This window comes from Pygocentrus nattereri, chromosome 10 (genome assembly GCF_015220715.1).
Source record: "Pygocentrus nattereri isolate fPygNat1 chromosome 10, fPygNat1.pri, whole genome shotgun sequence".
Lineage (NCBI taxonomy): Eukaryota > Metazoa > Chordata > Actinopteri > Characiformes > Serrasalmidae > Pygocentrus > Pygocentrus nattereri.
Window position 1 is genome coordinate 17,450,856 of NC_051220.1, and position 27,685 is coordinate 17,478,540.

Below are 27,685 nucleotides of genomic sequence, written 5' to 3' on the forward strand. Positions count from 1 at the left end.
CCTGAGAGGTTTCTGTTATTAATACTTTCACTAGTACTTAATTAACTACTTCACTAGTTAATTATCACTACAGTAACAGTATTCTTACTTAAGCAAGGGTATTCACTACTCTTTCCACCCCTGGCTTTACATAATGTAAAACAGAATAGTCGACCAATGAGCAAGTTGTCAGGACTGGCACTGATGACCACAGTGTAATGCAGATATGTTGTGCAGTGTGATATAAAAAAAATCGATTCTACTCTGACAGTTTTATTGTGGGCTTATTTGAAAAGACAATATTTAGGGTTCACACAGAGGAAAAAACAGCACTGGACTGATTCTCAAATCCTGATAGTACTCGACATGTAAGAACTTTGAAACTTATGAGACATCAAGGTCTCAATGGGGTTCATGTCAGAACATTGACTTGGCCGCTCTGAAACCTTTACATTTTGTTTCTTTTGTGCCATTAGGCAGTGGACTTTACATTGATATAATACCAAATGTGCAGTGATTCATGAATGAATATTAGTGTGTCTTATAAATAAAATGAAAAAATAAATAAAAGTCCTCTGCACATTTCCTCTCTCTCCACATCAACAACCTCCTCTATATCTTCTTGCTTAAAACCAAACCAAAAAACCCACAAGGTTTCATTAATGAAGTCATCGGTCTTAGCTTGGGATGGTTTTCAAATGAGTCATTATTTTTGTGCTCTGTAAATTGTTTACATGCTCTTTTTGTGCTTTAGAGTTTTACCTTACTAACCTGGCTGCCTTCAAATGTTAATATTATTGTACTTTAAATAATGAGTTACTTACTATTTTGATAAACAGTTTACTTTCTATAATATATTCAAATTATTGTTTTATAATGTTGTAGAGAGATATTTACAGTTTATAGATCATTTACGGATTTTTGCATGCATGTATTTTCTCCCTTGCACTCTGCCATCCCTGGCCCCCGCTCTGAGTTTGAGGAGTGGGTGAATATGCCCCAGAATTAGACCATGGATAATGAGAGTGATGTTTAATTCAGGGTGAAACATATAAAATGTGAACTTCATAAGGTTTGGGGCTTTTTAAAAAAATATTCAGCTCCAGAAAACCAGGCCAGGACTTTGCCCCTGTGCCTAATGGTATTGTGCTTGAGCTTCACAAGATCACAGACTGATGACCAGACATTCTCCTGCAGGCTTTTCTGGTAGAGAGCAGAAGTCATAGTTCTGTTAACCTTTTAAATGGCCAGGACCCATTTCACAGCTTTTGTTACACACCAACCTGACAGTAGCTCAACCAGTTTGCATAGAAGTCCCTGCTGAATAATAAACCTTAGTATGTAATAAGCCTGAGATTTTAAGAGGTTAATTATGGCATATTACCCAGGCCCTAACATCACACTACCACCATCATGTTTGTCTGTTGATATGATGTTCTTATTGTGGAACGCTGTGTTAGCTTTAGACCAGATGAAACAGGACCCCTTTCTTTTTTTTTTTTTGGCCAAACTGTTCAGCTCACTGAAAGCAGATGCATTTCACACCCCCCTTTCAATTTAAACAGATCTTTAACAAAACAAATCTAAAGAAATATTATATAAATATTATACTGTTTTTGATTACTGTGCATTTTACTCGCCAGTTTAGACAATATGTAGTAGTTGACTACATCTGTACATCTGTTTAAATGCATCAACATTTGGACAGCCTTTGAAGTAGTGGTCTAAAAATGCAGCCCCCCCAGAGTACAGTCTAACTTTTGGAATGCAGCTAATAAATTTGTCCCTTTGTGGTTGTGGTGTTGTTTTTTATGTATTTTAGTACCAACACTTAAAAACTTACTGGATGCATGGCATCCAGAATAGTGCAGAATAGTAAATCATGCAGGCAGTCAAAAGACTGTGCATGTTTTCCACTTTCTGTCTCCTCTACAGACCACAGCATCCCCTTCCTCAGCCTTACGAACCTTGAAACAGGGAGTAGTGACAGGTTTAACAAATCTCATTGGTTGGCATGCACTGCCAAGAACAAACAGAATTTGTACGTGATGCAGACCACATCAGGTTCTCTGGGCTGCATTGTATACTGAACTCTTAGAGCAAATGGTCTCAGATCCAGAAAAGAACATCAAGTGTAAAAACTTCCTAAATGTTATTAGAATGTATGTCCTCAAACAGATGGCTTCTGCTGCAGACTACTTTTGATGTAGACCAGCGTCAGCTGGACCATCAGAGATTGCTCTATTTTGGTTGCTAAAAAGCCTGTAAACCATTTCCTTTCAAAAGCAGACAGGGTCATCAAGCTGCTTCCTTCATCTGTCTCATAATGGCCTCTGTGTTGTAAATACTCCTGTGTAACACAGACCATATCTGTTATTTATAGTCTCCAAAGTCTGACTATCCAAGGATGCCTCTGGGTTGTAGGTGCAGAGATGATTCATGTGGATCAAATATGTTTGCTTGAGAACAAACATATTAGAGAACAACCTTGATAATCTGAGAAGTTCTATATTTTGCATGGCAGCTTGAATAAAGTATAACAGGAGAAGTAAATGACAGCCTAAAAAATACAGCATAATTAAACAGTGAAGATGTAACCAAAGTCGTTTAGTGTGGTATGAAATGCTCCATCCTAGAGAAACTTACCAAGTCAAAATTGTTCACAATGGTGGTGATAGGAACCAGACGTCTGAAGAATTTTATAATTCTAAAAAGTTCCCTCGCAGAAAGTCTGAGACATTGTTTTGCAATAGCTTTGAGATAAGTTTTGGCCGAAAACCTATTTTTTAAAAATACATCTAAGAGGTGGAGATGTACATGCAGGGTTTTTATAAGGCAAATATAGCTAAACTCAGAAGACATGTGTAAGATCCACTAGTCAATTAGGATAGCAAATAAAATGAATATGTTTGCAGGAGGTTCCTGTCACCTCCACTGTAAATAAATGAGAATTGGCACATTTTTCTACAATGAACTTTTCACATCTGACCACTCTGAATGACTTTTTTCACATCTTAACAATGGAATTATGCAGAACAAATGCTGGAATTCTTCTTTAATAAGTGAAGATGAATCTTTAGAAGGATATCAATGATCTCATCCACACAGAAAACAAAGACAAACAATGCATGACTGCAGCAGTAGTATATCACAGTGAAAGAAATAAAGCTCCCTTGTCAGTAAGCACGCACCCGCTGTCCTGATGTGCTTCTCTTTGAATAAGGAATGATGCTTTTGAATGGCCAAAAGCATCACTCAGCAACATGATGCAAAGCACATTTGCATTGGGCAGTTTTAGCAGAGAAGGAGATTTATTTTAGATTGGGTTTAGGTATTTAACAATGTCTATGTTATTATTGGACAGGCTTTATATTACAGGAAACTGTTCTGTAACACTCATTAGACCTGCTGTTCATTTTTAATCACACGCAAAGACATTATATTTAGTAATGAGACTGGCATGTGAGCTCATGGTCTGGCCAGTAATTTAATTTACACACTTGCTTCAAACCATGTTAAGTTGTTACGTTGACTCAAAGAGACATGCTTATGTTCCTCCTGATACTGTCATCTGTAAAAATGAACAAAAGTATGCTGCATATCTAAAAAAAGAGTAGTAGCAGTCACTGAAGCCAAAATTTCCAGATAACCTTTATATTAAATGTGGGATAATTTTGCACAATGGTGTCTTCGCACAATGCAAAATTGGATGCATTAGCTTTTAGATTCCATTACTTAGTTTGCTAGCCTTATAGCTCCAATCCAATTCTGGAAATATCTAATTTTTAATCTTTTTTTTTCTTGCTGGTCACGGTGTCCAGGAATATTTCAGTTTGCCAGTCAAATAAGTTAAACTCCTGTCACATATTCATGCTGACATTGTTTAGAAACTGTGTGATGTTATCATGTGAAATGATTTAATAGTCTTCAGTCGAATATCTTAAGAATATTGGTTGCAGCGGCTGCATTCTCTGTTTTCTTTGTGCATTCATGGCTACTCAACAGCTGTTGATGGACTTGAGATTTGCTCTAAAAACTCACTCATCTTTCTCCTATAGCACACCTGAAGTCCAGGGCCACTAGTGGAACACACACACACACACACACACACACACACACACACACACACACACACACACACACACACACACACACACACACAAACACACACACACCATATGGGTCATTCCACTAGAATGGTTCAAATTGGACTTTGATATTTTCAAATTTTTTGCTTAAATGTATCATTGATATGTAAACCTCACAGTCAAACATGTAACGGGGTTGGGTGTGACGGGGTTGTGATTTTTGCACAAAATGGCCGTTGCTCTACATACTGTATACCAGAGAGAGAGCACATGGCATGCATGAGATTCAGAATTAGCATATAGTTTTGAAATAAAAAAAACTTTTTTTATAAGTAATAGTTTTCTATCTTTTTTTCATGTGACGGTGTTGAGTCACTGAGTTTGGCGACCACAATATCACAAGATAAATGACCAAAATTAAATAAAAGAAGGAAGCCACTTGCCTGTCTTTGCTGTCCTGTTGTCCAAAAGACTTGAGTGATGTCACTTCTTGATGTATATGGATCATATGGATCATACCATTGTTTTTGTGGGGGAGATTCATTTGTGTTACGGGGTTGAGGGGTTACTTAGGTAAAGAACTAAATAATGTGATTTTAATAAATAATTATCAATTAATTTTGAAAAATAATATCACAAACAATTAAACACAGACAGTTGTTTAGGTTGACATCAAAATATATGGACTTTTTTATAGTTGTATTTGGTATATTCTAAGTATACTTTCGTTGAAGGCCATGAGGGACATGACAAAATAGGTGGTGTCAGCAAAAATAAATAAATAAACAAAGTTCTCATAAAAAGATCAAATAAAAAAAAATACACTGTATTAAAGGAGATATTTCAATGTATGTGTAAAGCTGTTAAAATATAGATTTTTGTGACCCAGTAGATAAAATACACCTAAAGAGGAGATGAGGACTCAAAATGTGCCATTTCCATGGAATGACCCATATATTAGCAGTTTCTTTTTCTCCTGACTCAATAATGCTACTCAGATTTAACAAAAAGCTAAGTTCTAGTGTACAAAATAATCACTGAAATTGAAAAGCATCACTAATCGTATGCCGAGCAGCAGGTGGACACGTCGCCACTGATTTGATTCACTTATTACACATGAACTTTAAGTGAGTATTCTTACCAGACATCATGCACAGCATGATTTTATTGGTCTTGTGGGATTTTACCAATCAAATACTGGTGTATACCAGCTAACGGCAAACATGTCTCGGATGACTGACTACATTGGGGTGTTTTGGGCTAAACATCACTTTAAGACAAGGGAGCCAATAGATCCTGGCATACAACTGGCACAGCAGGGGTTCTGAATTCAATAATTAGAGTTTGCTACATTTTCACCAGAAGTCATTATTATTCATTAATAAACAATCAGTAGACAACATTAGATACTCTACTACAGGTGACAGGGGTACTGAAGGAAGAAGGTGGTAGGTGGTCAAGAAGGAAAACTCTAGCACACAAACACGAGATATAGTTTGCACTGTCGACAACAGTGGATCCTGCAGCAAATTTCAGCCTAACTGAGTTTTATGTGCAGATTTTAAAGTCAACCAGAAATCAAAAAGAGGCTTTTTTTATTTTGTGAACAAATGTACATTCCTTTCAGTGGAATTCACCACAATGAATGATTTCGCATTGCTGACTTCCAAAGCAAATAATTCTAGTGTGAAACTTTGCAATGATTTCAACTTTGGTGAACTGTAGCACATGAATTTACATTCTTGACTAACAGTGCTGCTTGTTTAGCTGTGTTGACCATTGAAGGGGCATTTGTATAACAGCAGAAGTTCCAAAATGGAGAAAACGATGCATTTCACAAGGTCCCTAAACAGTAACATTGCATTTCCAACAAACTGAGCATGAGATGTGGGTTAAGGTATTAATTAAATACCTTCATTCAGAACATCCTGTAGCATCATTATCAAACATGTAGCATCTTGAAGAGACATTTCCTGCAACTTCTACCAAATGGATAAACTGCTGTTCACTTCACCCCAAGCAGTTCTGTGTCAATGAAACATTTTCGTTGTCTGAATGTTTGAATGCCCTGTTCAACAATACTGTGTTTTTCAGACCAAGTTCTTGTACATATTTCTTAGCCCTTGTCAATATCAAGTCTAAAACCATACTGAGTAAACTTAGAATTAAATAGCTCTTAGTGTTAATGAGTGCAAGGTACCTTATCAATAAAATCAATTAAATATAGCTGATTAAATGACATACATTAGCAAGCTATGTTGCCTTAGTTACCTTGGATCGAATAGTTTTGCAGTGGAAAAGCACAGGCTTTGTTCCACATCAGAAAAGCACTTCTGTACAGCTGTAAGTAAAGAGCATTTCAGGACCTCAATTGTTCTCTTTCAACAGCAGTCCCTGTAGCACAGTGACAGCAGGAATCACATAGACTATGTATTGGCAAAGCAGTTATGATTGTGTTTGTGTTTGTTTATAAATGGGCTAATATCATCCAGTCTTTGCCTTGTGGGAAAAATGCCAAGGAGGAATGTTTAAAGTGACCAGGAACTTTGTGCCTGAGCTCCATGTGGTCAACAACACTTTGTTGTGCAAGCAGACTCTCCTTTGCTGCTTGAGTTGTTCAATACCATGGCAGAGTACACTAAGCGTTAGAGTCACTTGGTATTAGTTACCAGATACCAGTATCAGTATTGATGCATTTGAAATACTGCACCAAAATGGAAGATTGTTTTTGTGGCCAATCTTCTGCTCCAGACTAATTGGTCAATCATGACCAAGTGGGTGGGTGGAGAAAGCCAAGACCAACCAATATTGTTGGGCTTCACCCCGTACAGATCATAGAGGGAAAACACTGATACCATGTTTCACTTAGAAATATATCACAATATGGAAGAAAAATGTATGATTTCTTTTTCATGCAGGCTTTACAACAATATTTCAGGAGCTTTTATTGCATTGAACACTATACATATAAGTCATGACACTGCACATAAATTATTTGGCATTTCTTATTTATCTTTGGAAGTTTATGTTCAGGAAGCAAACTAAAGGTGTTATCTTGACTACATCAGCTGTAGCCTGCTGCAAAACGTCAGTGCTCTTGCATCTCTGCTACAGGACAGCTGGAGTTGAGTTTGCCCAGTGCACCACATGCATGGTGTCAGTGTTTGGGGCCGGTGAGTCACTGAGCAAGCGAAAGAAAGAAAGCATCTTTTCTCACGTGTCAGTGACTTCAAGTCATCACTAATTCATCTTCTTCCTCAGCCCATGCTATTTTTAAGGCAGGAGGGCCTCAAGAGACCTTTGGTACAAACACAGTTGATCTTCCAGTATGAAAGTATCATCCCAGACCTCTGTAATCATCCTTACAATTGTCATCAATATCACTGCTTGTACTTAGCGTGCTTATAATGAATAAAAGCCAGTAGACGTTTGCATTATGTAGACTAACTGAGATGCTTGCTAGTCAGATCTGCCTTTTGATTATTATTAGCCATATTAGCATCTCATAGGGCTCATCCCTATGTTCCCAGTGATGCCCAGGCACTGTGTTCTGTCCCTGTCATGTTAGAAACAGCCCTGTTGCGTTGATCATATTTCCTTGACATGAAATGCAGAGTAACATCTATCCCTCTGGTATATTTACAAATGTACATATTCTGATGAATTTAGTCAAATATATGTGAAATCTGCTCTTTCTTATTCCTTGTATGATTTTTGAGAGCCCCATGATGTTAACCAGGAGCAAGGAACATAAGGCAATCGAAAGATGGAAGCCTGAGAACATAGAACTCAGGAACCACAGGGCCCTTGTAACATACAACCCTGGGAAAATACAACCTGCTTGACACGGAAACCTGGGACTATAGAACCCTGGAAGCATATGGCTTCATTCACAAATATTTTTTCTTAAAATTATTCTTGAGAATTGTAAAAATATACAACCTCACATTCATGACATGTTCTTAAACCAAATAATTGTTCACACCTTTGTGGTCTTGAGTGTGTAGACTCTATTCTTACCAAAGAACAAATCCCAAATAAGAAAACACTGCATAAGACGGTTTCAAAAAGAAATTTCATCTTAAGTAGGTTGGTAGGTGAGGCCCATAGAGCCCTGGGAACATAGAACCCAGGGGAAAACAAGGCCTTGGGAACATAGGGTACTGGGAACAAAGAATTTGGAGACTCTGGAAGCATAGAATACTGGAGAGAAGCCTGGGAGCATTGAACTTGGGGAACATAGGGGTCTGGGAACATAGAACCTATAGAGCACTGACAGCATAGAGCCCTGGGAACATAGAACTTGGGGAACACAATGCTCTAGTGAAATAGAAGTCTGGAAATAGACAACCCCAGGAATATAGGGCCCTGTGAGTATAGGGCCCATGGAGCATCGGACCCTGAGAGTATAGAACCCAAGCAATAGAGAACCCTGTAAACATATAATCTGGGGAACAAAAGCCCCTGGGAATGTTGAACCCTGGGAGCATAGAATTTGGGGATCATAGGGCCCTGGGAATGTAAAAACCTGGGAAGATAGAATTTGGGGAGCTGGAATATAGAACCCTGGGAGCATAGTTTATATGCATAGGTGAAAATTGGTCTCTTGTTAAGTGTTGTGCTAAAGAACCATGAACATAGTCATCAAAATACTCCTATAAAACCTACACTCTACCATAGAGTCATAAAGCAGTTCATGAAATTTAACATTTCATGACATGACCAAGAACAAAAGAAGAGGCATCAAAAGCTACCTGGGCTCATTGTGATGCTAATGGTAAGAGCTATGAAAAACGTCATGGCAGACGGCTGAAGGGCAAGTCAAGATGCACACAGGAACATTTAGCTTCTCATGCAGCTGCCAACTGCTGCGTAGGGAGTGAGATAACATGAGTGGACAGACTGGAACAAATGCAGGGTTATTTGGGGGTTAGTTCTCTACTTTGCTTTGGAGGGGGTGTAACTGTTTTTCATTTATGTTTCCCACTTTCTCCCAATTTACTGATTCAGATTCTCAGTATATGCCTCAATGACACTCCTCTGAGAATGAAGTACATGTCTTCTCTGAAATAAATCTGAAATCAATGAAGCTACAACCATTGGCTATGCAACTGTAGCCATGCAAATGTCAAATCCAGCCTGCGTCCACATGTTTTTACTGGATATGCCCTTTGGAGGATCGTCAGTTTTCTTCAGGTCAAAGATGTGTTGATGCAAAGGAAAATATAAAGAGGCATCTTCAATTACATTTAGCTAGAAAGTTAAAACATTGTATTAAACTGATGTTGAATTAATGTTTTGAGTGGAAGAGAAGACAGCATGAAAAAGTCAAGGTCATGGATGATCACTCATTATCGAGGCATGCTATTCAAGGCTGCAGCTCCATTCAATCTCTTTCCAATAGAATTTACTTTCAAGAATGTGGAGCTTCTCTGTTGGCAGAATGTAATGTTGTTTTTTCACTGTGACGGTTTGGAATGTGGAGCTGATTCATATTACATTAAGCAAATAGTACAATTGTTGAAGTACTAACATTCAGAGTAACAACAGAACAAAATCAGTAGTATTTAATTTTCCATTCATTTGAACTGATGGTACACTGTTAAAACAAAGATTTCAAATTGGTTCTTGGCAGGGATTTTGAACACCTCTGGTCAAATTACTTGTTTTGCAGATTTTTTAAGTCATTAAATACTCTACAGGAAACAACCCTGAAGGGAATTCCACCTGTTTTTTCAAAATTCTGGCATATTTCTGTCATTGAGATGTAAATCCAGTCATGTGAAATTTACATTGGTGGTGATAGCAACCAGGATTTGTGATGCCTACAACATAAATATAGGCATTTTATTTACTATCCAAAACCAACAGTGAACCTACTGGGTTTTCTCATGTTGATAATGGCAAAATTATGTTAAATATATGAAAATGTGGTTTGCTTGTGCTCATTTTTCCCTGTATGTACTTCTCCACCTTGCATGTATTGTAAAATATGTTTTAGACCAGAACCTTCTCTTATATCTACAGTAAACATTCTCAGGCCTGTGGCAACATATTCCTAACCTTTTTCATGTAATAATGTCCTGTGAGGGAGCTTTTAAAGGTGGATTTCTGGTTCCTGTTGCCACCACTGAGAACAATTCTGAGTTAGTAAGTTCTTCCAGAACTGATGATTTCACATGAAACCTCTCTTAATTACTTCGTTTATTTGTTACAGATTTTTGAGAATTTTGAAAAATCAGTGGAATGACATTTTTCTGCTACTTTCAGTGAACAATGTCTATTTATTGGCTACATATTGGACAAAAAAATACAACATAAAAATATAAAATGTGCATTAAAATGTTCAGAACTGTGTTATTTGTTGAGGTTATGCACTTATTTTCACATTGAAAATCAACTAAATGTTATTTGACCAAGGGTACCCATTGCATACATTTCAGACTTTAATAACTATAGAACCTTCATATTACGTGGAGATTCTTAAACTATCAATTGAAAAAGAATTGTAGATAACCACCAATGGTTCTTTTATGGCACTGCTACAAAGAACCTTCTTTGGCACCTTTATTTTTAAGAATGCAGTGCCTTCCATGCTGATAATTGAGGAGTTGCTGGTTAGGAAGCTAAGGTATTTGGACCAAGTGCCAGAGAACCACAGGAATCCCGTTTTCAGTATGCCTGCGCTTCTAGTTGATACTGCAGTTGTGCCCTTGAGCAAAGCATTTAACCCCGAATGGCCCCAGGGAAAGTGTATTGCCATAATCCCCCGCAGTACCCATATGTAGCCTTGGATGGAAGCATCTGGCGAGCGACATTAAACTACATCCAACTGATTTCAGTCCTGATTCTGTTACTATTACTGAAAGAATCTGAAGGAAATGAATTTGCTGTCATACAGTTACGCAGTTTTCATTTACAGATCAGTTAGTTTATTTACACTGGTATCATGCAGGCATTTTGCCACACCGACCCACCACACACAGTGACCTCAAGCCTGCAAGCAGTTCTCTTTCCTGTGAATAACCATTCCTCTGAGAAAAATGCAGCAGCACATACACCATCTCTGCCTACGAGTCCATTTAAACAAACGCAGGGGAGCGGATGACATGGTCATCTGTTTTTTGGAGTGCTTGTTTGTTTTGCCCTCCAGCAAATCCTGGAGCACATTCCCTGCACCTGAAATTATGTTAGCTCTTGTCTTCCAAAAGCAATCGGTCGCCCGTTTCCCTAGAAACAAAAAGCCACAGTGATAGATGGGCTGTTCCTCTCGCTTTGAACATGCTGCTTCATGTGTGCTCTGTCTGATGTAAGGCGAGCAACAGATTGGCATATAAAGCTGAAAGCCTATTGCCACTTTATCTGACTGAGCAGGGCCTGGAAGGTCATTATCACCTCAGTCATCACCTTGTTCTCATTTTTATATCAGAAGCACGTCCACGCTTGCTAGTTGACCAAATGGATACAGTGTGAAATAAAGAAAGACTGCAGTTTCTAGTTTAGAGACTTAACAACCTTTTCCACTACTGAAGAAGGTAACAGACATTCTGGAAATATGAGGATTGCCACAGCTTTAAAATATTAAGTAAGGGGTGAAGGAGAAGAAAACCAAGGCCAAACAGTGCAATAGAGGTGAAGCTCAGTCCATAGTAACGCTGGTGCTCTGCTAAACCCAGCTAGCCAGCACCAGCTACAGTTAATGTTACATGTTGCTAATGGGTTCTTACTGGATGCTTACGGTGACATCGTAAAATAAATTCTGTTATATAGTCTATATGTACCATTCAACAGAATCAGTTAAAAGAGAAACTATTTAATAATAAAATTAAATATTCAGACTCCTGCATTTTAGAGCAGGAAGTGAGACTGCATCCCTGTCCCTCATGGCCACATGGTGAGCTGATAGATCCCACTGCTTTGAAGTAAATATGTACCAAAGTCTGACAATTAGTATGTAACATTAGGAACTGCATTAAGAATATTATGATTTTATGTGTGTACAACTGTTCAAACGATGTTTTTGCTTGTCATGTACTGGCTAGCACTTTTGAGTTCTGCTCAAAATGAGTTAAAATTGCCACCACTAGAACAGTCACCAATGAAACGTTTGGCATCGTTTCAGTAGTGTTATTATTGTTTTGGTAGTGTCAGAATGGAATGTTCAATCATGTATTTTAATAAAATAATCACAATTAAGTTACGAGGTCATTCAAAGAAAAAAAGGATTTTAGTCTAAAGTCCAAGTCAGTTAAAAGTCAGAAATATGTTTTCAACTCTGCTTTTCAACCAGTTCAGTACAAGGATCCATATTAATGTTTGTATGCTTTTACACCAGCTCAACAAAGCAACCACAGCTACATAGCAAGCTATAAATGCTTTTGATCAGCAATGAGTCTTAGAAAAGTGTAGAGACCTCTGAAGCCATGTTTTCATTCGGTAGTCAGTGGGATAGCATAGTACGAACTCCAGATCTGAGCTGTTTTTCTCTCTGAGAAAAACAAATGACACTGTTGCCATAGAGAACCTTTTCCTCCATACGTTGCCGGATCCTCTGACTAAATGTTGTTAAGGAGCTGGCAACTTCAACAAAATAGCCCACAAAAATCACTTTGTCAAATGGTAGTTCAGTTTCTATGGCAGTAGTAGTCTACCGTTTAGGTAGCTGGTGTTACTGCACAATAGTACTTAAGTGTAATAGTTAACATATTTTCATGCAAGGTTATTTCATTTACTGGGAGAGGATGCTGCTTGTAACATGTATGTAGCATCATTTGGATTTTGATTGCTAAACTACCTTTTAATATAGAGTATCCAGTAACACTTTGGGGGGAAAATGCAGATAACAAAATATATTCTGTGTGCTATGCAGTTTGATGCAAGAACAAGAAACACCAGAGCACAGATACTGATATAATATATTAATCCGATACATTGATATAAATTCACATACACAGTTAAATGCAAAGTTTTTATATGTTTTTTCCATTCTAAGTGAAAATATGTGAACGCATCCTCTACACTTTTTAATGCACAATTAATGTTTATTTGCTGAATTTAACCTACTGGGACAAAAAACATACAATGTGGTCAGCGCAAAGGTTTTACATGTTATTTTTTTCCAATATGTTAAACTCAGTAAATAAATCAAAATTGTGCAATAAATTAGCAGAAAATTGGCATTTTTAACTTGTAGGGAATGTGCAACCTATTCAATTTGAAAACTAACAGAATATGTCATTTGACCAGGTGCCTTCAAACTTTTGCATAAGACTGTATATAAATATGTTGACTTTCATATTATCACAAAAACAGTTACTTTAAACATATTGATTTTACAGCAAATTTGTATGTTAACTTTAGAAACTGGAGCGTTAACAGTGCATTTGAAATTTTAAAAATGGTTATGTACTTAGTTTTGACAGTTACTTTGTTAAAAAATCATCAGTTTTTCATTATATTGGTCTTTTAAGACTTTTACGATGTTTTGGCATTAACAATTTCTATATTAATCAGTGTTAAACATATAATACTTTGTTAATTAAAGCAGTGTGAACTGTCAAAGACTTCAGTATCATAACATTTTTTTTCCTAAATTACATGCACTGGACAGAGTGCTGGTATTATTGTTACATATAAACTGGTATTAGATTTAATAGGTGTTGCTCCTAGGCATAGCCTAGTGAGTCAAACACGAGTGAATGAGAAAGAGTGAATGAGCAGGTTATAAACAAAATCAATGAGGTGCACTGAAAAGTCTCCTAGGTTGTTAACAACTCTGCTCTGAATGGCTAAATCTAGTGGTGGTCCAAAACAGAGTAAATGTCTCCCCCTACTGATAGCAGCCAGTCTATACATACCTCACATTGACTGCATTCCAACTGTTCAAATCTTTGTTTTGATCTCATGATGGAGTGTCAAGTGGCCCTTATTGTCATTCTTCAATATAACTTGTACACAATGGAATGAAATGTCTACAAAACAAATCTAAATAGAACAGTAAAATATAAAAGGCTGGCGACAAGGCAGGGTGTATGGAATCAGTGCACCTTAAAATATGATTGAAATGCATTTTGGTGTAATGATTACATTGCTTAATTGATGATTACACACTTCAATTTAATTCACATTAAGAAAGTTATACCACTTGATCAGCCCGACAACTTTCATACCCTTTCGGAAGCCAGTAAATCAAGATTCACGTGAAGACACTGCACATCTAGAGCATCCAAAGCAGCTCCTTTCTTCAGCATATTAAGTGGAATCACATGGACGATTCTGTGAGTGCCATTGTGTCCCACTGATGTTATATTAGAAATACAAATGTAAAGTACGGGTAAAAGACATTTTAAACATTGGTGAAGCATCCTTCACAACAACTCATATGTATGTTTTAGATAAATAACTTCAACAATAATAAAATCTATTTACAGCACTCAGTAAAGAGGTCATTTCCCCATCCAGCCCACCATACCTAGACCAAGAAAACAGTATATTTGCCCATCCAGCCCACTATAACATGGTTTCATACATTCAGTGTTGAAAAATGCTAGAAAAAAGGGGGTTAAATTGCACCATAGAGCCACCCATTTGTATTGCAAAAGTAGCTTTGTAAATAGTACTTTTGTCGAATATTTAGCAAAAGTCTGGATTCCCTGGTTTAATGAAAAGCCTTGAAAATTGTGTGAAAAATGTGAATAAAAGTGGCCAAATCCTCCACAGGACACAAACAATAAGAAAAATTTACTATGAATTTTAAAACACAAATTTCTTTTTAATTGCTGAATTTATTGTATTGAAAAAAAAAGAAAAAAGAACTAACTAAACTAAATAAAATGTGCCATAAACTTTGTACATGCCACATTCTATGTTTTATGTTTTACCAATTTGTTAAATTCAGGAAATAAACAGTAATTGTGCATTAAAATAAGTAGTGTAAGAGCAGTGTGTTTTCTGTGAGGGATGTGTACTGATTTCTACTTACATCAACATCAACAAAACATGACTGGGGTGCTGAAACATTTGCATATGACTGCATAAGAAAATATTCTTTATAGTCAAAGGCCATCATCTTCATCTGTACACTATAAGACTAAACACCCTCGTCTGATCTTGTGAGTTTTTCAACAATATCATTACTTTTCTGTTGTTCTTCCAGAATGCCTGAGTCAGCATGGAGTGCAGTCTGTTCTCGACATTTCCTTTGAACTGCTGCTAGGGGGGCAGGCTGAAATGGGAGCCATGGACAGAGGTCTAACGGACAACTCCTCCATCAGTGCCAATGCTTCAGACATCCACCTTGTCACACATAGCCTGTGGGAGGTCATCACTATAGCAACCGTGTCGGCCATAGTGAGCCTGATCACAATAATTGGGAACGTTCTTGTAATGCTGTCCTTCAAAGTCAACAGTCAGCTGAAAACTGTTAATAACTACTACTTGCTGAGCCTGGCCTTTGCTGACCTTATCATTGGTATATTTTCCATGAATTTATACACCTCCTACATACTGATGGGCTACTGGTCACTAGGTAACCTAGCATGTGATCTGTGGTTGGCTCTGGATTATGTGGCCAGCAATGCCTCAGTAATGAATTTATTGGTTATTAGCTTTGACCGCTACTTCTCCATTACAAGGCCTCTGACCTACAGAGCCAAGCGAACACCAAAGCGTGCTGGAATCATGATTGGCCTGGCCTGGTTTGTGTCCTTCGTCCTGTGGGCGCCTCCAATTCTGTGCTGGCAGTACTTTGTAGGCAAGAGAACGGTGCCTGAGAGACAGTGTCAAATCCAGTTCTTCTCAGAACCGGTAATAACCTTTGGCACTGCCATCGCTGCATTTTATGTCCCCGTTTCAGTTATGACCATCTTGTATTGTCGGATATACAAAGAGACAGAGAAGCGCACTAAAGACCTGGCCGAGCTCCAGGGTGTCAACCACTCTACAGACTCTGACAGTAAAGCCCAGCCTCAGAGGGCCATCATCAGGTCCTGCTTCAGCAGCATCTCCAGAGACCAGAAGCAGAAACAGTCATCTTGGGCTTCATCCAGCCGCAGCAAAGCTGCCAAATCTGCCACCGCGTCCAATGACGAGTGGTCCAAAGCTGACCAGCTGGCCACCTTCAACAGCTACGCCTCTTCTGAAGATGAGGAGCGGCCCGTGTCTCCTGGACTCCTGCCGGCTTACAGAAACCATGCTTGTGGAGAGAACAAAGCAGCGCTGTCCAATGATGGTGAACAGCTGAGCAGTCATGAAGACGAGAACTTCTTCCCATCACCAATCAAGGCTAACTCCCAAAAAAATAAGAAGTGCGTCTCATACAAATTCAAGCCAGCCGCCAAGGACAGCAACTCTCTACAGACCAGGAACGAAGACACCAAAGCAGCTTCCTTCTCCTCGGCTGAGTCCATGAGTGTGCCCTCTACAGCCTCATCCTCCAAGCCTATTGATGCGACCCTCAAGAGCCAGATAACCAAGCGCAAGAGAATGGTCCTGATCAAGGAGAGGAAAGCGGCCCAGACTCTCAGTGCCATTCTGCTGGCCTTCATTCTCACATGGACGCCTTATAACATCATGGTACTCATCTCCACCTTCTGTTCTGATTGTATCCCCCTGTCCCTCTGGCACCTAGGCTACTGGCTGTGCTATGTCAACAGCACTGTCAACCCAATGTGCTACGCCCTCTGCAACAAGACCTTTCAAAAGACCTTCCGCATGCTCCTCCTCTGCCAGTGGAAGAAGAAGAGGGAAGATGAGAAGCTATACTGGTATGGACAAAACCCTGCTGTTGGCACTAAGTTAACCTAAGTGCATCTGAACAAAATGGATGAGGAGAGCATCATAATCTCTCTGAAACATACAGGAGGAATTTGTTTACTATCAGAACCTTTTGGTCATCATCACTGGCTTCAATATAACTGAATATGTTTTCCAGTTCATAGGAACATGGGTTTCTCAAATCACTTTTCAAACATTGGTGAACTAATGAAGCGCTGAACAATGGTTGATTGGTTTATTGTTCAAGATGAGGTACATCTGAGTGTTGCAAAAATAACAAATATATACTCACAATTCTTGGTCGGTGATCTGCTATTGTCATTCTGCTATTTATGCTTGTCACAATGTTAGTCTTAAGGGCTATTACTGTTTCAGCTATTAGGTTTCGAGTTAAATATATATATATACATACATACATATATATATATATATATATATATATATATATATATACATATATAAAAACGCTTAAGATTGTATGTGCCCGTCAAATGCCTTCATTACTTTTCAAGAAATAAATAAGAGCTAAAAACTAAAAAAAAAGAAAGAAATAAAAAAGAATTCAAGTGATAAATAATTGAAAGTGGCAAGAAAAAAAAGCAACAGCAAACATTAATTATGTTCTAAAATTTGATTTTCATTGTTATCTATGTGATCTGTGCTGCTGAAATCACTGACATTTTTATAGTGAGTTTTTTTTCCATCCTTTTGGCTGGTTAAATGTCATAAGCTGAACCTTTTAGCTATTTGTACTGATAAGTAAGATATGATATGGAAAAACTATGACAGTGTGCCTGGTTGTTAAAGGGAATCCTGGCTGTTAAGAGTTGTATGCCTTTATGTACATGTCCAATGCTATTAAATATGATGTACAAACCAAATGGAAATGTGCTATAGAAAAAAACATGAACGGCTTCACTGATCAAATAAGCTGATCAGCTTGCCAATCAATCAGCACTGCTAGCATCCTACTGCCCAAAACCTGTTTGCTTTTTAATTTTTTTTTTAGCCATTTAGGTCCATTTACTTCTATTCATTGAGGGCTTCCTCACAGATACTCTCTGGCATTCTGCGTGTTTTTTGATGTAATACAAGAAATAAGAAGTCAGGCTCCCCTTAAACATGAATTTGAATATGACAATCAGATACATTTTTCTCTTAGACAAAGCTAGCTCAATTTGGAAAGGCTGAGTTGTATTTTTGAGTTAAATTAGATACATTTAATTAGATCATTGTTCCTCACTCACCAGACAAGAGAAACTGTTTAATGGTGCAACAATATTAAAGGGATTTTGTTTATTCTTAACAATAAACTAAGTATTTTGCTTTTTACAACATATTTTTATAGCATTGGACAGCTACACCATACTGAGGCTTATATGTTCTAAGAGTTCCATTTAAGATTAACTTGATATTTGGATAATATAGTTACCAGCAATGATGATAAAGATGCATAAAACAAATCACTTTTAAGGATGTTGTAGTAGAGAAATTCATGAAACATACCATTACAACTTAATAGTTGACAATGGAGGTGACAAAAATAACAGTTATTTTCCTTTGATGACATACAATGTCATGTACAGGCAGAATCATGTGAGATCTTTGCTGTTTTATTCATGTTGGTGTAATTTGTGACTGTAAATCTGTATGTCTGGATGATTTTTTCAAAAATATAGATCTGCTTCACAAAATTTTGTGCGTCCTTTAAAAAAGAACCTGTTATTGATCTTCTAATCATTGATTTTACATCTAAATCTTCTCAGTCTCTTTCCATTTTCTCAGTCCCCTTCCATTTCCTAATTCTTTATCAGATGATCAAGAAACAATTTATCATCACATTCCCTAAGATCAGCCCTCCTAAAACCTTAATGCTTATCTATAATAGTGTAACGAGATCAGAGCTCGTCTCTTTGGCAGTCTGCGGGACGGATGACTTTGACCATGTCTGAGGGCTTCACCATCATCCAGGTGTATTTACACAAGTGTTCCTTGTTGCAGTCCTTCTGCCAGTAGATGACATTGCGGCGATTCAGGTTGGCCCCAGCACAGGCGTCGTACCACCAGCCCCCTCCTGCCACTCCTTGGAACTCCAGCTTGGCGCAGTTCTGGAAGTAGTTGTCATTGTCCCGGTCCTTGGTGGTGAACCTCTGGTTGTCATGGAGGTAGTTTTCTGGGTCCATGGTGAGCGCATCCACAGCTGTGCCCTGATATAGACCTAGACGTAGGCGGTACTGGGCATTCTCGTCCTCTACCAGTACTGGATCATACTCGCCCGTCTTGGTCTTTGCGTCTTTATCCACCAGCTTGATGCCCAGCTTATAGCGCCCGGGTCCACTGGTAAGTTGGTGGATGTAGTCGTTGCCCAGCCAGTGGTTGTCAGTGAGGCTTCCAAAGCCTAACTTGTACTCCTCCCAAGAACGGTCAAAATCTACGCTGCTGTTGACCGTGATGTGCTGGATGACAGTCCAGCCGCCTTCCTGCATGGCGCAATAGGCTACAATGAGTGTGTCTGCAGGTTTGATCAAGTAGACGCCATCCCTTGCCTGAGCTCCAGAACTCTCCCACAGGTCATGGCAGTCCCTGGGGATCTCTGGTAGGAAGAAGCATATGAGAATGAAGATTCAACACAGAGGGCTGGTTTCTCCAGCTCAAATCAAAGATAGACCTAGACTAAAAAGGATTGTCAATGGTGTACACTGGCATTGCATGTGAATCCAAGAGCGTTGGATTCAGGTCCTGGAGGGCTGGAGTCCAACACAAATTGGTAACTGCTGTACTCAAACACTTACTAAAGCTGGCATTTAGCAGATAAGATGAATAAGAAGATGAACTGGATAAGGAAAATGCCAAACTGAGCCTTCCAGGATTGGCATTCACTATCCCTGGCATAATCTATGTAATAGAGGCACAACTTTCAAAAATGTTCCATTTTCCAAGAAATCTGCTGGATATTTTTCTGCATCTCTCAAAATTCGGTTGTTTGTTTCCTGCTTCTTATGATCCAATTAACCCCAAACACATTCAGTGATGTTGAGGTCTGGACTCTGAAACAGTCAATTCATTGTTCTGAGAACACCAACAGCCTCTTTGTTTAATTTGCAAATTTTCTTCTTTTTTGTTGTTTTTTTCTTTTCTCAGTAACTGCTTCTTGACAGTTATACATCCATTCAGACTCATGGTGTTGAGTGTCTTCTCACCGTGGAAGGATGGCCGGAAAAACCTGTGGATTTTTCAGATCTGAGGTAAGAGTGGAGCTACTGCCTCTTAAAGATGAAAGCTTTTAAGTACTGTTTCTCCGAGCTTGCAAATTTTAGTTGTCCTTCAGATCTTATATGACTGTTGTCTCTTTTTCACTACATCTATTCACTGAAGCTCCTGTTTATTTTAATTATTTTCCTTTGACTTTCCTCTTTCTTAAGATAGAAGATTATGCTAATTTTATCAGAAATACCTCCTGAAAAATGTGTTTTGAATGGAAATTAAGTAGATGAAGGGTGGTCTCTGACTCGCACAGTGCTGTACATACAAATATAGCTTGAAATTCTGAGTATTTGCTCTAATAAACCACAGATCTGGAAGTATAAAAAGATGCAAAGTGACTTAGTTCATAGAAAACAACAGGTCAGTATTTGTGTTAGCAGACACTATCTGTATTGTAGATAACGAGACAGAGATGTGGAAGCTCTGTGTCAAAAGTCGTGGCTTCATGTAGTGTAGTTTGAACCAGGCGTGGTGCCATAAACCAAAGTAAAATAAACTAGTATTTCTACTAGTTACTTCTGGATACAAGTGCAAGCATTTTGGAGAGGAGCCCTCAGAGAAGTTAATTTGCAAGATACAGCTTTAAGGTCAATTGATTTTATAGGATGTATGTTCAATTCAACTGTCATTTGAAATGCAACATCTTCAGTATAAGATTTTTATGGAAGCCCATTGACTTACCTTCTTATGCCTTCTAAGTCATTATTTCAACATAGTAAGTGGCTATTTGGAGAAAATAAGTAATTATTTCAGGATACTAAGTAACATTTTTTGTTGCAGGAAACAGAACAGGAGGCACCATAGTCTGCCTCTACCTGGCAGGAATGGGCTTCCATAGATTACTCAAATGAATAGTCTCAAAGTGTAATGACTCTATGAACAAAATAGTAATTGTACTATTTTAATTTTGGCTCAGAGTGATTTGGCATTTAACAAGTTAATAAAACCAGCAAAGCTGAAAGAAAGCTGTACTGGTACCTTTATGTCCAAGATTTAGGATGAACTTTTGCTCTTCTGGAGAAAGCAGATGGATGTTTTTAGCATGAGGCTGCACAGCTAGAGCTCCAGTTGAAATGAGCAGACTCAGAAAAGCCAACATCCTGCCACCCAACTGCTTCATCCTTTTGCAGCACACACACTTCCCATTTCCAAAGGAGAGCAAAAGACAGTTAGAACCATACCACAGCAAACTCTATAACTTGATCTGTTTTCAATGGCTTTTTGAGGAAAGAAATCTCAGTGCTAGCCTGTACAAAACGTACTGTGCATGCTGATTACATCATATCATTTGTAAGGGGTAAAACTAGTATTTTTGTCCAGTAGGCCTTTAAGTCTCAAAGTTAATAAAACGTACATGCTTACCTTCACGTGTATCGTGACTTGCCTTGTATCTGTGTAACCTGCAACAGATAGTAAACTAACAATTCACCGTGAGTGACAAGAGAATGAGAAATCCGGGCTGCCAACTTGAATCTCAGAGTCCACAACGACTCACATATCTACAGACTACACAGGGCCTATCAGCACTGGACTTCAGCCCCATTCTCACGTCACACAGGAACACACCAAGGGTTTAAGCCTTTTATCTGTGTCATCTGGGATGGGACTGTGCTGGAGAGCTTGGATGAAATCTTCCTTTGGTAGGCCATGATATCTCAGTTTGCCACAGTAATCTCTTTATTCCATTGGGACGGCATTAAATAACATATATGATGATCATTTGATCACTTTGGCCTAACTGCTAAGCTTATGGAAGTTGATATAATCTGCCTGTAAAAAAAATAAAATGCAGAAGGCCACATCTTCTTTAGGCAAATGACCAAACTACTGAACTAAGATAAAGTGACATATACTGTAGTGAACACTGCAAAAAAACAAAAAGCTGATGGTGTTCGCAGAACAATAGACTCACCACCCCAGAGGCCAGAACTCAATATCAATGTATTTGTATATGAAAAACAGAAAATGCAATTTTAAGACTGAATTTTGGAGGTGTGGAAGTCTCCCAAAAACAATAAAAACTGTAATAACAGAACAAGGTGGACACACAAACTGAAAGGCTTAATGTTATATTTAGTTACTGCTCTTTTTAATGTTCTATTCAATGTATGTTTTGACAACAGATTAAATAAATGAAGGGTATAACATTACATACTATACATGGGCATAGTGGGAAGTTATGTCTTTGCATCAAATTCATATATTAAGACATAATCCAGTAAATGTTCAAAACCGTCATAAGATATTTGATAATAAATAAGAAGGCAACACATTATAGGTTGTTTTATGTATATATTGTATATTTAGTGATGGTACAAGCTCTGAAAAAAAAAAAACCATTACTAAACAGTTCTTTTAGAATCAACCAATTTAGTTTGCCCTTGTAAGCAAACACCTCACAGGCGGCTGCTAAAGCTAATTAAGTCCCACTGGTGTTCCTCCCTCACTCTCACTACTGCTATATTTAGCCTTCAGTCCTTCAACTTCCATAATTGTCAGCCAAGGCAGTCGGCTTTAAAATACACACAGGGAGTTAAAAAAAAAAACACCACAGAAAAGCAGAATGACAGGATAAAAGAATGATATTAGTCAGTAGTAAATTATTTATCCTCTGTTTAAGGTCAATAAAATATTAATAAAGCTTTGAATTCATTTAATTTCTCTTATTTTCTCTGAGTAAATAATCAGTCAATAAATAATGAAACTGTTTTTTTTAAATAGAAATGTACCCCAGAGTAGTTCTAAATTCAAAACCATTCTGCATTAATGAACGCATTACAGCACCACAGGCATTCAAACTTAAACACAGTGAAATAAGGCATTAGCAATGACAATAGCCTCATATAAAGAGTTTCATTCCAAAACTGCTGTTTATCCATTTGAAACCACAGTGAATATAAGAGAAATATAACATTATATTTCTCTAATAATGTGATATTAATCATAATACAGTACTGATATTTCTTGATGTGTAAAGCTCACTTCCAACACTTCCAATATATCATGAAAAAATATTCTTGAAAACTTTCTAAAATTCGTCTTGGAATGAAACCCTTTATTTCTTCTCTCAAATGTTAAAGGCAGATTGTTTTTGGCAAATGATTGTTGACAAAGGCCTGAATCAGGGAAATCAGGCAGTAGTAACACGCCTCCCAGCACAGATGAGTGCTACCTCTTCCTAGGGCCGCCACCCCTATGACCCCTGTGGCCCCTGTGACCTTCACCTCCTGGTTTACTGCTGTGGCTTTTGGGTGGGGCAAAGAACTTAGTCATGATCTCAGACACATCTGGAAGTTCAGGGTTGGGATTGAGCATATTCATTGACTGTTCCATTTCCTAAAAAAGTACATACAGAGAAGATGCATGTTGTCACACAGAAGCAAATGGTTAACAAAAGAACAAGATACTGGAGTAAAAAACTATCATAATGTGCCAAAAAACCGCTTAATTTATGTGCACTGTTTCAGAGTCCTTCTAGGAGCAGATATCTGAATGTCACTGAATATGTGTGGACTTACTTACCCTTCTCATCCCTGGGTCATTTGTGTTGATGACCTTTGGAAGAAGAAGGATGATCACAAGAGGAAGCACCATCATTAAAACCTGAGGAAAGAGCAGAAAGTAAGTGAACTAATCTCATCATTTGTTGAAGGATTTTGAAGAGTCACTCACTACAGTGACTCTAGATCTGGGGTGTCCAATCTTATCTACAAAGGGCTGGTGTGACTGCAGGTTTTCATTCCAATCAGCAGTTTGAAGACTGAGACCAGCATGTCTGCAACTGAATAAGACTGGACACTCATGCTCTAGATCTTTTGGAAGGATGTGTAATAAGACCAAACCTACCATGGGATTCATAAAGAAATCTGACCAGACCCAAGTCTCTCGCTTAATAAAGTAAGAATGAAATCCACTGCATTTCATCTGAAGTGGATAAGGCAACTGGACTACTTCAGATGTCTTGATGTAATTCACTCTACGTGCCCTGCAAGTGAAAGTAAAGATATGTTAATCAACAATAATGGAATGCTAAATGCATACATCTATATTCAAATGAACTAAATTATCTTTTTTTTTCCATATCCTACGCTATGAACGCAATAACAATGGTGTGATATTGACACATAAGGGCAATGACTTTTTAGACAGCTTTATAGTATTTAGAATTTTTTCAAATGATAATACATTTACTTGTGCAGTTTATGTGTGAGAAAAGTAATTTAACTTGACTCAGTTTCAGTTTAGCCTTTCACACTGAGTTATTCATTGCTTTTTAGTGTTTTTTTTATTCTGTTCTGTTAGGGACTTCTTTGCTGTTCCTCACATCTCTCACTTCCATGATTTTATTTTATACCAACAGATCCCAAAAAGAGAAGAAAAGCACCAACAAAGCTTAAAATAAAGAAAAACGTAAAACATAAATGACAGTTATACTAAACATATCAAGCATGTTAATCAGTTTCTTTCTTATTAAGTTATAGATCTAAGAACTTCTAAATTAGTGATGAAGGTGGAGTCTACCAGCATTCTTAGTGGTTTGGCATCTGTTAACTAACTCATATTCTTTTAATCGTTTTAACCAATTTCAAATTGGTTGTCATCAGTCTTTAAACAGCCTCTGCCTTCTGAGTTCATAAATCCAGAAGCATCCTATGAAATGGACAGTTCTGGTCCTTCTGAAGACAAATTGTTCATTACTTGTGGAGTAGTCCATTAATCAGGTGCAAAGTATTTCAGTCACTCATTAATGAGTTAAAAAGAGTTTATTTATTAATTTGCATGCTGAAAATAACATTTAAGCTCTGTCAACTGAAATATCTGTCACCATCCTCAGTAATGTAAGCATTATGCAAAGAACCTACAAATTGCAAAGTGACTGATTATTTTTAGGTTTGCTAACTTATGTGGGTTTCCAGTGTGCTTACAGATGACAGTTGATTGATGTACACACTTAAAAAATATTCTTTGAGGGTTCTTAATTACAGACAATGGTTCTATATAGAACCTTTTCATGCTTAAATGGTTCTTTGCATTGTGAAATCATTCCTCAGATTGATGGAGAGTGTTTTGTATGTTTAATTTATATAGCGGCTTTCTAATACCCATGGTTGCTTTATATAGAAAAAATGAAACCTGGAATTTAGACGAAAGAATAGCCCTGAAAAAACAGGTAGTGAGTTGTGTCTTAAAGGGTAATATAGAGGCAAGAACACGGATACTCAGAGGACGTAATTTCCAAAGCTTTGGGGCTGTTACACTGAACACCCTACCACCAACTGAGAACAATCTGAACTGGAGCACATTAAGCAAATTCGTACCAGAAGAACTAAATGTACGGGCTGGGTGTAGGGACAGATTGTTTCAGCAATATACGAAGGGATAAGTTTATGTATGGCTTTGAAGTTTATGAGTAGTAGTTTGTATTGTATACAGAAAGATAGGTAATCAATGCAGTGTGTAGAGAACAGGTGTAATGTGTGTAGAGTGCTTTCTGTGACTGAGGACTCTAGTTGCTGTTTTGAACAGAATGTAATTTAGTGGGGAGTTAAGCTGGGGTACCAGAAAGAAGGGCATAAGGAGTCTGGAAATATTAGGGAGGTGATGAAATGGTGACGATGGCCTTAATAAGTGAGCTGATATGATAATCAAATGAAAGCGGGGAATCAAAGTTCCTGTGGGTTTTACATGCATTTCATCAATGTCAAAGCTTATATCAGAGTGGGTACTAGTAAATGTGTTGGGGGCAATTATCAGAACATAATGTTAAGGATTAAGCTCAAGGAAATTAGAGCTCGTCCAACTCTTAATATCATGGACGTAGTCAGTTAGAGAGGCAGGGGGCTGAAGCTGAAATGTAAATGGCTCTATACAGAGAAGGTGGAGCAGTTTTGAGGTAAAGCCAGAGAGGCCAGGTTGAGATGGTTTGGACATGTGTTGAGGAGGAATAGTGGATATATTGGTCAAAGAATGTTGGAGATGGAGCTGCCGGGTAGAAGGAGAAGAGGTAGACCTCAGAGAAGGTTTATGGATGTAGTGAAGGTGGACATGGAGATGGTTGGTGTGAAAGTAGAGGAGGCAATGGATAGGGCAAGGTGGAGGCAGATGATCCGCTGTGGCGACCCCTAAAGGGAGCAGCTGAAAGTAGAAGATAGAACTTTTTTGAAAGTGGCTTTTTGGTGCTATAAAGAACCATTTTCAAAAAAGGTTTTATTTGGAACCATACAAAACACATTCTCCATGAATCTGAAGGACCATTTCACCATGTAAAGAAGCATTAAAGCATGCAAATACAGAACCACTGTCTTTACTAAAGAGACCTGGAGAATCGTATGTCACTAAAGCGACACTTTTTCTGGACTGTGGTTTCGGCCTGCTGTAACTGACCCACCTCTGAATACACCGCGTTAGCTAACGGTCACCCTCGTGTTCCAGTGCGTGTTCAGAAACCCAGCGTTACCTCATTTTGCCCTTGCTGGTGATATCCACTCTGACAGGCTCGAAGTTATACACCGGGGACGCAATGTGGACAACATATGATCCAGAAGGGACATCGTTTACAGTGAAGCTTCCATCAAGTCTTGCAGGACAGAGAAACGTGCAAAGTTTAGCCGAGCCACGTTACACCTTAAATTCGGCCTCCGTGTTATGCATTATAGCGTAAATATGAGGGAAAAACCTGATAAAGCCGACGTGCTCCTCACCATCAACCAGCACGACAGAGGAAGGAGCCCAGGCCTCTGGTCTCACTCCATACACAACAGCTCGGCCTTCAATCTGAAATGTCTCGTCCAGCGCTGCGCGGTCGCTCTCTGCTAACGTGACCGCCACCTGTTCCACTGTCCCCGGGCTGTGAGCAGCCTGCTGCCCGCGGCAAAAACACGGCCACAGCCCCAACAAAGTGACAAACATGAAGGAGACAGCCCCAACAGAGCATTTCAAAAGCATCTTGACGGGCGTTTGGAAGTGTATCTCTCCGAGTCAGCTAGAGTTAACACCCATATTGCTGAATTCAGTGTTTGAGTGGTTTGACAGCTCGACTCGGACGGCGGAGAATGACGTCAGGAGCACGGCGAGAAAAGGCTGCGTTAGAGTTACGCAGGTTTCAGACGCGCATGAGCTCTGCAATACAATAATAACGCATACGTAAAAATAACGCAACGATAAGGCATCTGTGATAATAAAATAAACACCGAACGCGATTAAAAAAGTGCGAAGAGATTACGGGCAACGTTCAAAAGTTTGGAATTACTTGGTATTTTCACAAATATTCATATTTTTGTTCGTTTCTTTACAACACTAACTTATACAGTAACGATTTAATATTACGACGTATTTGCCAAAAAACACTTTAGACATTTTATTCACTAACGTTTAATTTAAGAAAACTTGAGCCGTGTAACAGCACTTTGTGATCACATCATAACCTTTTTTTTGTCTGAAAACATCTCAACAACATTTAATGACTCGATAATAATATAAAACCTGTGTATGAACAAACAGATACCATTTTTTTTTCTTTTACGTATTTCCTCAATTATACACATTCAAAGGCAACTCACTAATCATGTTTTTTATGTCTG

The 27,685-nt window shown here is 38.3% G+C and overlaps 3 protein-coding genes across 3 annotated transcripts in view; 1 reads left to right on the plus strand and 2 right to left on the minus strand.

Annotated features, from left to right (window-relative positions):
- The window catches only part of chrm5a (cholinergic receptor, muscarinic 5a), a 34,425-nt gene extending 17,015 nt beyond the window's left edge, over positions 1-17,410 (plus strand). The window contains exon 2 of the mRNA XM_017703287.2: positions 15,223-17,410. Coding sequence (XP_017558776.2) covers positions 15,297-16,871 — 1,575 coding nt within the window. The 5' untranslated portion in view covers positions 15,223-15,296 and the 3' untranslated portion in view covers positions 16,872-17,410. The remainder of the gene's footprint in view (positions 1-15,222) is intronic.
- A 132-nt stretch (positions 17,411-17,542) lies between these two features.
- zgc:194887 (uncharacterized protein LOC571819 homolog) lies at positions 17,543-22,034 on the minus strand. Its single transcript, XM_017703288.2, has 3 exons — positions 21,468-22,034; positions 21,084-21,243; positions 17,543-19,434 (listed from the first exon to the last, which is right to left on the minus strand). Exons 2-3 carry the CDS (start codon positions 21,223-21,225, stop codon positions 18,740-18,742), a joined length of 837 nt encoding a protein of 278 aa, XP_017558777.1. The 5' UTR covers positions 21,226-21,243; positions 21,468-22,034; the 3' UTR covers positions 17,543-18,739.
- Positions 22,035-22,380: 346 nt separating this feature from the next.
- LOC108430662 (ER membrane protein complex subunit 7-like) lies at positions 22,381-27,172 on the minus strand. Its single transcript, XM_017703285.2, has 5 exons — positions 26,782-27,172; positions 26,563-26,682; positions 23,952-24,090; positions 23,628-23,708; positions 22,381-23,441 (listed from the first exon to the last, which is right to left on the minus strand). The coding sequence occupies exons 1-5, from the start codon at positions 27,048-27,050 to the stop codon at positions 23,274-23,276; spliced, it is 777 nt and encodes a 258-aa protein (XP_017558774.1). The 5' UTR covers positions 27,051-27,172; the 3' UTR covers positions 22,381-23,273.
- Between the last annotated feature and the right edge of the window lie 513 nt (positions 27,173-27,685).

Coding starts and splice junctions, on each gene's coding strand:
- LOC108430662 (XM_017703285.2), bottom strand. CDS start 27,050: ATGCTTTTGAAATGCTCTGTTGGGGCTGTCTCCTTCATGTTTGTCACT. Junction 24,091..26,562: donor ACCAGCAAGGGCAAAATGAG/GTAACGCTGGGT, acceptor TTTCACTTGCAG/GGCACGTAGAGTGAATTACA. Junction 23,709..23,951: donor ATTTCTTTATGAATCCCATG/GTAGGTTTGGTC, acceptor CTCTTTCCTCAG/GTTTTAATGATGGTGCTTCC.
- zgc:194887 (XM_017703288.2), bottom strand. CDS start 21,225: ATGAAGCAGTTGGGTGGCAGGATGTTGGCTTTTCTGAGTCTGCTCATT. Junction 19,435..21,083: donor CCTAAATCTTGGACATAAAG/GTACCAGTACAG, acceptor TCTTCCTACCAG/AGATCCCCAGGGACTGCCAT.